The sequence below is a fragment of the Carcharhinus amblyrhynchos genome, chromosome 22 (assembly GCF_965287045.1).
Source record: "Carcharhinus amblyrhynchos chromosome 22, sCarAmb.v2.hapA, whole genome shotgun sequence".
In the NCBI taxonomy this organism is placed as follows: domain Eukaryota; kingdom Metazoa; phylum Chordata; class Chondrichthyes; order Carcharhiniformes; family Carcharhinidae; genus Carcharhinus; species Carcharhinus amblyrhynchos.
In genome coordinates, this window is record NC_137345.1 from 6566275 (window position 1) to 6579461 (window position 13187).

General features: G+C 43.6%; 1 protein-coding gene across 2 annotated transcripts in view; it reads left to right on the forward strand.

Annotated features, from left to right (window-relative positions):
* The window catches only part of dstyk (dual serine/threonine and tyrosine protein kinase), a 96334-nt gene that overhangs the window by 66620 nt on the left and 16527 nt on the right, over positions 1 to 13187 (forward strand). For both annotated transcript variants that reach the window (XM_080209749.1, XM_080209750.1), the window contains exons 5-9: positions 974 to 1057; positions 4423 to 4599; positions 6701 to 6830; positions 7491 to 7647; positions 11005 to 11137. In XM_080209749.1, the coding sequence (XP_080065875.1) occupies positions 974 to 1057; positions 4423 to 4599; positions 6701 to 6830; positions 7491 to 7647; positions 11005 to 11137 (681 nt within the window). The remainder of the gene's footprint in view (positions 1 to 973; positions 1058 to 4422; positions 4600 to 6700; positions 6831 to 7490; positions 7648 to 11004; positions 11138 to 13187) is intronic.

Consider the following 13187-nt stretch of genomic DNA (forward strand, 5'->3'; position numbering starts at 1 on the left):
CCTGTGGTTTGCCATTGGATGCTGGCTTCCAGTCACTAAAGCATCTTTCTGTCATCACCCTCTGCCTCCAATTTTGAATGCACTTTATCAAGTTACCCTGTATCCCATGTGAATTTACCTCCTTTACAAAGGCTTTGCTGAAACCCATATAAACTACATTGAGTGCATTAACCTCGTCTACACACCTCGTCACCATCTCAAAAAATTCAATTAGATTTATTCATCAGAACTTCCTTCCGATGAAGCTATGCTGACTATCCCTGATCAAGCTTTGCCCCTCCAACTGGAGACAGATGCTGTCCTTCAGAAGTTTCTCTAATAGTTTCCCGACCACTGACGTGAGACTCACTGGTTTGTAGTGCCTTGTTTTACCTCGACAACCGTTCTTAAATAGTGGAACCACGTTAGCTGCTTTCTGGTCATCCTGTGAATGAATCATAGAAACCCTACTGTGCAGAAAGAGTCCATTTGGTCCATCGAGTCTGCACTGACCACAATCCCACCCAGGCCCTATCTCCCATAACCCGACCTATTTACCCATGAATCCTGTTAACTTACGCATCTCTGGACACTAAGAGGCAGTTTTAGCATGGTCAGTCAACCTAACCCACACATCTCCCACATTCCAGAGGAAACTCATGCAGACACTAGGAGAATGTACAAACTTCACACAGACAGTGACCCAAGCTGGGAGTCGAACCCAGGTCCCTGGAGTTGTGAAGAAGCAGTGTAACTACTGTGCTAATGTGCTGGCTGAGGGGAATTGAAAATGTGGGTCAGAACCTCTGTAATCTGCTGCCTTGCCTCCCACAGCAGCCTTGGGCACAATTCATCTGCACTTGGAGATTATCCACTTTTAAGGCTGCCAATACCTTGTCCTCCCCATGTCAATTTGAACTGATACTTGTCCTTTGAATTGAAACTAACAATGTATCTTTTCAGTCTTTTGGAAAATAATGTTGTCTATTTTTAGATTCTAAATGCTGCTTATCATGTTGAGGTGACATTCCATTCAGGATCAACGGTGTCCCGGCTGCTTTGGGAGCAGATTAAACAGGTAAAGTTGCTTGCTTCTGATGATTTGTGTGTATGACCTAATAGCTGCCATTTAAAGGCATTTGAAGTTTCCTTTTCCAATGCAATATCTCCAAATTGTTGTACATCTGTCCTTGCTATGAAGGTTGAAAGGCCTAGTCTTGTTAAATATCCCCTGATACTGACAACTTTTCCCTAAAGTCCATTGATCACTAAATGTGCTGCAGCACTGAGCACTTTGATTGGAATGCTCTGGGTTTCATTGCAGGTAATTGGTCTCACCTCAGGGAATGCTAATCAGTGTACGTTTGATCTCTTGCATTCCTTGTGTTAGGAAGTGGAATAATCAGCTGGGGTACCTGTGCTGATTGCTGTCCTGTCAAGTCTAATGGAAGACATGGCAGCCCAGGCTGAGAATTCCCCTGCAGTGCCCAGTGACATTTGCTGCTTTGGCTTCATGGATGAAGAATGACCACTTTGAGAGACTAGAAGATGCCTGGCAACTGCTCCCCAACATGAGTCAGTACCTTTAGGAGCAAAACAATCGTATAATAGTTTTTTAAAAATTTATTTATTATTCTCACAAATAGGCTTACATTAACACTGCAGCAAAGTTGCCACACTCTGGTGCCTGTTTGGGTACACTGAGGGAGAATTTAGCATGGCCAAACTACCTAACCTGCACATCTTTGGACTTTGGGAGGAAACTGGAGCACCTGGAAGAAACCCAAGCAGACACAGAGAGAATGTCCGTGTGGAGTTTGTGCAATGACCTGAGCTGGAATCAAACCAAGGTCTCTAGCATTGTGAGGTAGCACTGCTAACTACTGTGTTGCCCAATGCTCTACGTGTCTTTGGCAATTCTTTAATCAATCTAACTTGTCCACTCCTTGCTCTTTTCCTGAAGCTCTGCAAATGTTTCCAAATTTTTCTTCAGTTCCCTTTTTGAAAGCTGTTATTGAATCTTTTGCAGCACCCTTTCAGCCGTTACATTTCCAGGTTGTTTTGACTTACTACATTAAAAGCACATGCACATTTCACACCAGTTTGCCCATTACCTTCAGCTTGTGTCCTCCAGTGTCGGAAGCATCAGGAACTAAGAACAATTTTCCTTTATTATTCAAAATGATGGAAGCATTTGATAAACTATTAAATCTCACTGTATCCTTCTTATATTTGAAGGAGAACAAATTCTAAGTTCTCCAGCCTGTCTATATAAACTGAAATCCTTCATCCCTGTAACAGTGCTAGTAAATCTCATCTGCAACCTCTCCAAGACATTGACATCCTTCCGAAAGAATGGTGTCCAGAGTTTGACAATATTGCAGCTAAGGACTAACATAGAAGATGGAAGCAGGAGGAGGCCATTTGGCCTTTTGAACCATTCATTCATGGGACAGTACAGTGGTTAGCACTGCTGCCTCACAGCATCAGGGACCTGGGTTCTATTACCAGCTTGGGTCGCTATCTGTGTGGAGTATGCATATCTTCCCCCTGTCTGCGTGGGTTTCCTCCCACAGTCCAAAGATGTGTGTGTTAGGTGGATTGGCCATGCTAAATTGCCTCATAGTGTCTCGGGATGCCTAGGTTAAAGTGATTAGCAGGATACCAATGTGGGGTTATGTGGGATCGGGCCTAGGTAGGATTGTTGTCGGTGCAGATTCGATGGGCTGGATGGCCTCTTTCTGCACTGTAGGGATTCTGTTAATTACCATCATGGCTGATCATCCAACTCAATAGCCTAATCCTGCTTTTTACCCATAACCTTTGATCCCATTCACCCCATGTGCTATATCCAACTGCCTCTTGAGTACATTCAATGTTTTGACATCAACTACTTCCCGTGGTATAAAGGTTGAGCGTAATTGTTTTGCTTCTATTCCACTATTAATTAAACTCAGACTCCCATATGATGCTTCAACAGTCTTGCTACTTTCAAACATTTGTGGATGTAACCCCCATATCTGTTTGTGCATAAAATTGTGGATGTACCTACATGTTAGGGACAACTGCGATTCAGGAAGGCAGCTTGCCAGTGCTTTCTCGAGGGTAATTGGAGATCAACCAACAACACCACAGATCCCATGAATTTTTTAAAAATTATTTCACTGAGTATGTTTTCATGTTTTCTTTTTGGTCTTTGGATGGTGAGTAGCTGGTTGAGAGATTGAAGCATTGTTGCTTTGCACTGTTGTTTACAACACTGGTCTTCAAGCAAGACCACATCACCTAGGTAGTCCTTGACTTGCAAAAGTAAACTCTTACTTCTCCAGTTCTGGAATGTGTTGGAGATTGGATTGTGCTCCAACTTGAATATAAGATGGGTCCCTCCTGTGGATTGAGTTTCCAATGCATGTAATTGGCAGCGATGTCAAAAGAAGACATTCGTGTTTATATTCAAGGAAAGTAGCAAGCTGGAGGGAGAGTTGCTCAAATAACTCTGTCTGGCTGAGTACAGAACATACAAATGTTGACAGAAGATTCGGATCAGGGCACATCCTGATCCATTAACCAAACTGCCAAAATATATTTAATTTCCACTGTTCCTCCAATGGTGAAATAAGAATCAGGAGTACAGTTGTTAATGAACGATTAGATTTCTGATTGAATAATTATTGCAATCCAGTGCAAATTTCAATTATATTGTGGTGCATTTCTGGTCGATTTAGCAGCAGTGACTTGGTGTAATAGCTAAATTGTATATTCTTGCTCATGTAGACCTGAAGGGTTCCACCCTTTGCTGATGAATATTGAGCTGTTGAATATAAACAGGAGATTAGCCGTTGAGCCAGTCTATTTGCCCTCCAGTTTGTTTTTTGTAATAGGGAGCCGGGCGGAAGACAACCAGGGTCTCCACTCCTGAATGCAGTCATGTCCTCTGTCCGGTTTCCCCTCACGATCCAGAGATGTGCAGGTTAGGTGGGTTGACCATGCTAAATTGCCCCTTAGTGTCAGGGGGCCTAGTTAGGGTAAATGCCTGGTGTATGGAGATAGGGCCTGGGTGGGATTGTAGTGGGTGCAGACTCGATGGGCCGAATGGCCTCCCTCTGCACTGTAAGATTCTAGGATTATTCTGAATGCAGTCCAGTGTCCCCTGCTGTAAAGTGACCAATCAGTATTCTCCACAATTAAGTAGCCTGTCAGTTTGTTCTCTCCAAACGCATTTGTGAAGACCGGCCACTTGGATAATGTATCGAGGGGCTGCTGGAACCTATGTCACTGCATCCCTGCAAGAGTCAGCACCTTGCAAGGAGCAAATTGGAGAAAGTGAAGCTTTTATGTATTTTTTCTAAATTTTAAGAGGCTGGTTATCCTTGCCCACAGATTGGTGAGGTTCCTTGTTAAAAAATCTTGAAGTTCATTGCTTTTGTGTGTCTTTTCCTGTAGATTATTCATAGGATGCCTTGGGTACATCCCCCTTCTGTGACCATTGAGTGGAAAAGGAAAATTGCTCAAGATGCCATCGAGAGCCTCTGTGCATCAAAACTTGCCAAGAGCATATGTAGTCAATTCCGCACACGGCTGAGCAGTTCACACGAAGCGTTTGCTGCCTCTCTACGGCAGGTCTGTTTATGCCGACTTTAATATATTAAAGTACTGGTTCTGTTCACTTCCCTAACCAGTGTCTTAATCCAAAGTCAATGTTATTCTATGCTTGCATTTGAAAGGTGTGTCTTCTATAGCCCCTTCTGTAGCTGTATCTGACCCCTGCCTCAGTCAGAAGACTGTGGGTTTTGGTTCCACCCAGAGATTTGGGCACGTAATCTTGCTGACACTCCCTCAGTTGTGCATTTGTCAGTCTTTTGGATGGAAAGTTGAAACGTGCCTTCTTGATGTGAAAGATTCTAAAGCGTCAGTTAGAAGTTCTCATGGTGCCCTGACCCTTGAGATTTAGTTATACCTCAACCAACACCAATTTAAAACACAGCTTATTTAGTCATTCCTTTTCGTTCGATCTTGCTGTGTGCAAATTGGTTGTCATGTTTCCCATTACTACATTACAAGTGATTACACTTGAAAAGAACTTGTTTTGTTTGGGAAACACACGTGATGTTTGGTGGCTATAAAGTTTCTTCAGAAATGCAAAGCTGTCATTTTTCCAGCAAATACTAATATTTGTATTGAGCTTTTAACAGAAAACAGAAGAAATTCCCAGAGTTTGGGATCCAGGTTGCTGAAGGTGTGGCTGTCAATGTTGGAGCGATTTGAAGTCAGTGATGTTTAAGGGCCAAGTGTTAGAGGAGTGCCAATATCTGGAGGGTTGTGGAGGAGTTTACAGAGATACAAGGGCAACATTATCAAGGGATTTGAAAACAAGGTTTTGAGGCTTTTCAAATCAAGATTTTTTTTTGAAACTGGGAGCCAATCTCAATCACCAAACACGAGGTAATGCAAGTTAGGACATGGTCTTTGGAGTTTTGGATGACAAAGTTTAGAGGGTAAGAAGTGGGAGGCCAGCAGGACTAGATTGTAATCATCAGTCTAGATGTGACAAAGATACAAATGAGGCTTCAGCAGCAGGTGAGCTGAGATGGGGAGTACCAGACAAGGTTATGAGGCTAGAAATGGGTGGTCTTCCTTAATGACGGTCCAGGTATGAGGTTATCTTGGAGGGCAGTGAAGTTGGTATTTAGAGAGCATTTGGTGTGATAAATGCAAACAATATTGTCAGTCCATCAAATAATTAATTGGGGATAATTTCTCATCCTCCTCCAGCACTGAACACTGAATTCACTGGCCAACATTCTGGCACCCCAGATTAATTGGTTTTTCATCTCGTTGCTGCTTGTAGAATCTTGCTGTGTGCAAAGTAGCTATTTTAAGTCATTACGCTGCCAAGTAACTAACTGTGTGAAGCACTTTGGGACTTTTCTGAGACGGGATGCACAAGTTGATTCTCCTGTTAGGTTAAGAATAAAGACTTTGCATCACTTAACCCCGATTTTCAAAAAAATTGAAAATGTACAAATGAAGGGCGTCACCAAGGTGTGATAGGTAGAATTAATTCGACACATCACACAGAGGGTGGTGAGCACCTGGAATGAGCTGCCAGAGGCAGTGGTATAGGTGGGTACAGTTTTGTCTTAAAAAGCAGCCAGTTACAAGGGTACTAACGTGGTAGTTATAGGACGGATGTCAGGGGTAGGTTCTTTACCCAGAGGGTGGTGAGGGATTGGAATGCCCTGCCTGCTGCAGTTGTGGATGCGCCTAGTTTGGGGGCGTTTAAGAGATCCGTGGATAGGTTTATGGATGGAAAGGGTTTGGTTTAGGTTAGAGGGTCATTGTTTTTTAACTGGTCGGCGCAACATTGTGGGCCGAAGGGCCTGTTCTGCGCTGTTATGTTCTATGTTCTATGTAAGATGGAAATAGAGGGATGTGGGCAATTGGGTCCAGCTTCATCTTTAAAAAAGACCGGCATGGACAAGTTGAGTTGAAGGGCCTATTTCTATGCTGTAAACTTCTGTGACTCTAATTGTAGCAGGCCCTTCTGCCCAGTTGCTCTTGTGTCGAGAGTGTTTATGCTCGAAATAAAACTTTTGTGCAATATCTCCTTATCTTAACTCCAACACATCCTATCCATTTTATTAATCCAACTTTACTTTCAACGCATTGGTTTCCCCTCAAATGCTCCACAGGATTCAATTTCTCTGCTGTTTCTCTGCAGCTTGAAACAGGACTTTCAGGAAGGCTCGAAAGAACTGAAGATCTGTGGTTGAAAGTACGGAAAGATCATGCTCCACGCCTCGCTCGTCTTTCCTTGGAAAGTCGCTCACTTCGGGATTTGTTGCTGCATGGTAAGGTTGCTTTTTTTTGTGCTTTTTGTTGTTTGGCTTTTGGAGGTGGACAACCTCTTAAAGTACTGAAGACTCAATAATGGAGAACATGTGCGTGACGTAACATTCCTATTATATATTCAGATTATTAAGTATTTCCCCTGTAATTAGGACTGAAATTGGCCATTCAGCCCCTTGAGCTGATTCAGTTAAATCAGGTTCTAACCCCACTTACCTGCTTTGATTTTTAACCAAAACTTGTTCATCTCCAATTATAAATTTTCAATTGACTCTCCGCTTCAACAGTTTTTTTTCTGTGAGGGGCTTCCAGATTTCCCCCCCTCTCTTTTTGTGGAGGAAGTATTTCCTGACTTCACCCCTCAATGGCCTCTCTCTTATTTTTATTGTCATATCCTCTTGTTCTGGACTGCCCCCACCAGAAGTAGGGTGGATTTAAAGAAGATTTCTACTTTAATCGCAAACACCTCTATCAAATCATCCATAATCATCTTGACATGAGGAATGCAAACCTATCCTATGCTCGGTCGTAATTTGACTCTTTTATCCTCAGTTGCTGCCTAGTGAGCCTGAGCCTGTGCTGGAGGGTCAATGTAATCTTCCTAAGGTGCAATGCCCACAACCGAACACAGTGCTCTAATGGTGTTTGTGTCTCCAACACAGGTAAACCTAAATTAGGGCGGGAGCTGGGCCGTGGCCAGTACGGAGTAGTGTACCTGTGTGACAGTTGGGCTGGTCATTCTCCTTGTGCACTGAAGTCTGTCGTACCTCCAGATGACAAGCATTGGAATGATCTTGCACTAGAATTCCACTACACAAGGTAGGATCTGTGCAGAGCTTGATATCTGGAGTGTTGTTGCACCAGGAAGCTGCGGTCTTTCTTGGAGGATCTTGTCCAATCTTCATGTTAACATTCTGCATTGTAATAATCCAAACAGCCAATGGGTCGTGGGTTTAAAGACTGCTTTTAGAGGGTGCACTTCTCCTGCTATAATTGGTCTTCTCAGGATTTAATGCTGAAACTGGTTTACAAACAAGTTAAAGTTTTTTTGGTATTATGTGAAATTAGTTGTTCTATTTCTACCTCGTGCTAGTGAGGGCTGGTTTTGCACCTAATTCCCACTTTGTACTGCCAATTTGTGTATTTTCCCAAATTGGAAGAACTCACAGGAAGCTTGTAATATTTTAACCAAATCCTATTACTGGTGTCTGTTCCAGAAAAGTCATATTGAACTCAGCATTAACTCTGTTTCCTCTTCCACAGATGCTGCTGGACTTGCTGAGTATTCCGTGCACTTGACTTTTATTTCACTTCTCCAGCACCCACTGAGTTTTGCCTTTATTGGAGCCTTTACTGTGCCTCTGTTTTTGCCTGATTCCTGACAGCTTGATTACACTGGATTACCAAAAGTAGACAATGTCCCATTACTCAGTGTAGACGCGTCTTGCTGCTGCCTTTCTTATGGCTTTAGGAGCAGAAGCTGTTGTCACCGTTTTCACGTCAATTTCACTGACTAGTCCAATGCCCTGCTCGAGAGCAAGTCTCACTCCAAGATCTCAACCTGAAACTTGAGTGTGGGGCAAGTTTGTGCTGCCTGGTTTGGTCAGGTTGAGCATAGTTGCAATTCGGCGAGTTTTGAAGGTGCCAATTGTAGAATATGGCCTAGACAGGGTGGCCATATCCTCAGTTCTATTGAGGTTTGTCCACATACTCTTGGGATATTGGATTGGAGGCAGTGTTTATTTGAGGGCCTTAATTGCTGCAGAGAATTCACCAAGAAGTGTTAACTAAAAACTATTCAAGAATTAATTCTTACTTATTAAATTTCACATCATGACTGTTGTAAAGCTTTCGTAGTAAGCTAAAATAATATAACATAAGAAATAGGAGCAGGAGTAGACCATCTAGCCCTTCGAGCCTGCCCCGCCATTCAATAAGATCATGGCTGATCTGTCGTGGCTCAGTTCCACATTCCTGCCCTCTGCCCATAACCCTTAATCCCCTCTCTTATCAAAAACCCATCAACCCGCATCTTAAAAATATTTAGCGAGGCAGCCTCCACCACTTCAACGGGCAGAGAATTCCCGCGATTCACCACCCTTTGAGTGAAGAAGTTCCTCCTCAACTCCGTTCTAAACCGCCCCCCCTTTATCTTGAGGCTGTGCCCCCTAGTCCTACTGTCCTTTCTGAGCGGGAAGAGTCTCTCCACCTCTATCCTATCCATCCCATTCATCATCTTGTATGTCTCAATGAGATCTCCCCTCATTCTTCTAAACTCTAACGAGCACAAGCCTAATTTATTCAGCCTCTCCTCATAGCTCAACCCCCTCAACTCCGGCATCAGCCTAGTAAACCTCCTCTGCACTCCCTCCAAGGCCAAAATATCCTTGTGTAAGTACGGCGCCCAAAACTGCACACAGTACTCCAGCTGTGGCCTCACCAATGCCCTATACAGCCGCAGCAAGACCTCCCTACTTTTATATTCAATCCCCCTCGCGATGAAGGCCAGCATCCCATTCGCCTTCCTGACCACCTGCTGCACCTGCAAGCTGGGTTTTTGCGACTCATGCACAAGGATCCCGAGGTCCCTCTGCACCGTCGCCTGCTGCAGTTTTTCGCCACTTAAGTAATAGTCCTTCCTACCATTATTCCTACCAAAGTGGACCACCTCACACTTGCCAACATTAAATTCCATTTGCCCAGCCTATCTAGATCCTTCTGCAGACTCTCCACACCCTCCGCACAATTTGCCGTTCCACCAATCTTGGTGTCGTCAGCAAATTTCGACACCATACACTCGGTTCCCTCCTCCAGATCATCTACATAAATGGTAAATAGCTGAGGCCCCAGCACCGACCCCTGGGGCACTCCGCTAGTCACCATCCGCCAATCCGAATAGCACCCATTGACCCCCACTCTCTGCCTCCTATTTGACAACCAATCTTCTATCCATGCTAACACCCTACCCCCAACTCCATGTCCCCTGACCTTCTGCAATAACGTCTTGTGAGGTACCTTGTCAAACGCCTTCTGAAAATCAAGAAAGACCACATCCACCGGCTCTCCTCTATCCACCGCCCTAGACACATCCTCATAGAACTCCAGTAAATTTGTCAGACACGACTTCCCTTTAACGAAACCGTGCTGCGTCTGCTCTATCAAGCACTTTCTCAAGATGCCTCGCTATTTCCTCCTTGATGACGGATTCTAACATTTTACCTACAACCGACGTTAAACTAACAGGCCTATAATTCCCTGCCTTTTGTCTGGCACCCTTCTTAAACAACGGCGTAACATTAGTCGTTTTCCAATCTTCCGGCACTTCCCCGGAATCCTGCGACGTCTGGAAAATAACCACCAAGGCATCCACTATCTCCTCAGCCATTTCTTTCAGAACCCTCGGATGCATTCCATCCGGTCCTGGTGACTTGTCCACAATCAGCCCCTCCAGTCTGTCGAGCACCGCCTCTCTAGTAACAGTAATGTCATTAAGACCCTCCAGTCCTACCACCTTTCCATCTCTAACACCTCTAACAATAATAATAATAATAACATCTCTAACAATAATAAAAGGGCAAAGGAGATCTAAGCAGGAAGGTTAGTATTTGGAGGATGGTGAGCGATTGTGATTGATGGCGGGAAGAAATTCCTAGGCGTGACACTTTGCAACAAGCATTTGATTGTAAATCTAGGGGAATAATCTGCTCAGAACAAATAAGTTCGAGATTGAGATTAGAAGCCCCCTTTTAATTTGTAAGATTATGATAAGTAGGATGTTTATGAATCTGTTTCCAAGTTAAAGTTTTTAAAGTTTGTTTATTAGTCACAAGTAAGGCTTACATCACACTACAGTGATGTCACTGTGAAAATCCCCTTGTCGCCACACTCTGGCACCTGTTCGGGTCAATGCACCTAACCAGCATATCTTTCAGAATGTGGGAGGAAACTGCTCAGATACGAGAATGTGCAAACTCCACACAGAAGGTGACCCTAGCCACGAATCAAACCCAGGTCCCTGGTGCTGTGAGGCAGCAGTGCCAACCCATAATTCAAGTCCAGGTGGATAGAGAAGGAGAAAACTATTGGTTGTCACTGTACAATGTCACAATTCAGAATATTCGACCAAGTTTTAACTGCGTTTCTAAAATTTAAATATCTTTTTTCTCCATCCAATAGATCTTTACCCAGACATGAGCGACTGGTTGATCTTCATGGGTCAGTGATAGATTATAGCTATGGAGGTGGATCCAGCATTGCTGTTCTGTTGATCATGGAGAGACTACACCGAGATCTCTATGCTGGACTGAAGGTAAACACAGGAGAAGCTGCCTGCTCTTCCACACCCAGGATCTGCCTCTATCTAGAATTCAGCTCCTCCAGCCCATTCCACTAGTCAATTAAATAATGACTGATCTGCACTTGAGCATTCTTCACCAGATTTTGCTCCACAGCCCTGCCAGTGAAAATCTATTGGTCCTGTCCAGAAGTGTTCCAGTTGACCCCCGCGTTGACAAACCTTTGCGGAACAAGTTTCTGATTTTTATCTATCTCAAATAAAAATGAGGCCTAATTATACTCCCATATCTTATGAACTTATGAAAAAGGGCTTCCTGATAGAATCCTCAAAGATCTTGGATCTAATTTCAAGATTGTTGCCTTTGTTTTTGATTTCCTCCACCAAAGGAAATAATTTTTCTGTATATGACCTGTCAGTTCCTTTTAATGCTTTAAGTCGCTTGGTCAAATCTACCACTTCCCTCAAGATTGTTTTTCCCAGGTTTGGCAGTCAAGGAAACCCTCATTGCCTTGGACAATGTGGAGGATTACGGGGAAAGGGCAGGAGGTGGGCCTGGGCAAGATGCTCTTTCAGAGAGTCAGTGCAGACTCAATAGGCCAAATGGCCTCCTGCACTGTTGGGATTCTGTGTGCAACTGGCAAATTATCAGCATCACTTCATGCAGACCCTGTGGTCGTTCTCGCTCTTTGTCGAAAGCAGATGTGTACCTGTCTTTGAGGAAGAACGATTGAAGGAGTTTCTGTCTGCAGTAGATCCTGGGGGAGGTTTTGCTGCCTCAGTCACCTCACTCTCGCATGTGGGGTGTGTGAAAAGTAAGAAGTATTTACAGCACAGAAACAGATAATTAGGCCCCACCTGACCATGGTGATTCTTATGCTGTATTTGAGGCTCTACCCATCACCTTACTTTAATCCCATCAGCATATTCTTTACTTTTCCCTCTCATTTATCCAGCTTTCCCTTCAATGCATTTATGCTATTCATCATAATTATCCCTTGTGGTTGTGAGGTCCACATTCTAATTGCTCTCTGGGTGAAGAAGTTTCTCCGAAATGGAAGTTTTTAATGTGACTGTGATATGTATTATCTGAATAGAAACCCAATCTTCCCTGCTTTTTCTATCAAATCCTTTATTGATTAAGACCTCTGTCAGATCAACCCAGAGTCACTCTTGCAAAGAGCTTTAACCTGTTCAATCTTTTCATTTCTGGCAATTCATCTTGTGCATCTTCCCTCTTGGCTCTCGTGACCAAAAGTAAGGAGTGTCTCAACACCAAGTTAAAGTCCAACAGATTTATTTGGTGATATGGGCTTTTGGAGCACTGCTCCTTCATCAGGTGACTCACCTGTTGGACTTTAACCTGGTGTTGAGACTTCTTACTGTGCCCGCCCCAGTCCAGCGCTGTCATCTCCACCTCCATGGTGGCGAAAAGTATTCATAGTACTCCAAGTGGGATCTAACCAACGTTTTTATGCAAGTTTAACATGATTTCAGGGATTTATACAAGTTTTGTGTAAATCAAAATAAGTGAACAAGAACAATTCCTGTAGCCTTCACTTTTTTCAGTCTGATTTGTTAAGTGTGTGAATAGAGGGCGGTTAATTTAATAACTTGAGAATGCATGAAGTAGTGTCAGCAGAAAGATATAAAGGATAAGATTCCTGGTTGTGTCCTCTTTGATTTGAAGGAGTTCCATCATGATAAGACCATAAGGCATCGGAGCAGAATTAGGCCACTCAGCCCATTGAGTCTGCTCCACCATTCAATTATGGCTGATATTTTTCTCATCCCCATTCTCCTGCCTTTTCCCCATAACCTCTGATCCCCTTATTGATCAAGAATCTATATCTGTCGTAAAGACATTCATTTACCTGGCTTCCACAGCCTTCTGCAGCAAAGTGTTCCAAAGATTCAGCACTCTCTGGCTGAAGAAATCCCTCCTCATCTCTGTTTTAAAGGATCATCCCTTTCGCCTGAGGTTGTGCCCTCTCTGGTTCTAGTTTTTCGTCCTCGTAGAAACTTCCTCTCCCCATCCAATTTATCCAGATGCTGTAGGAAAGGG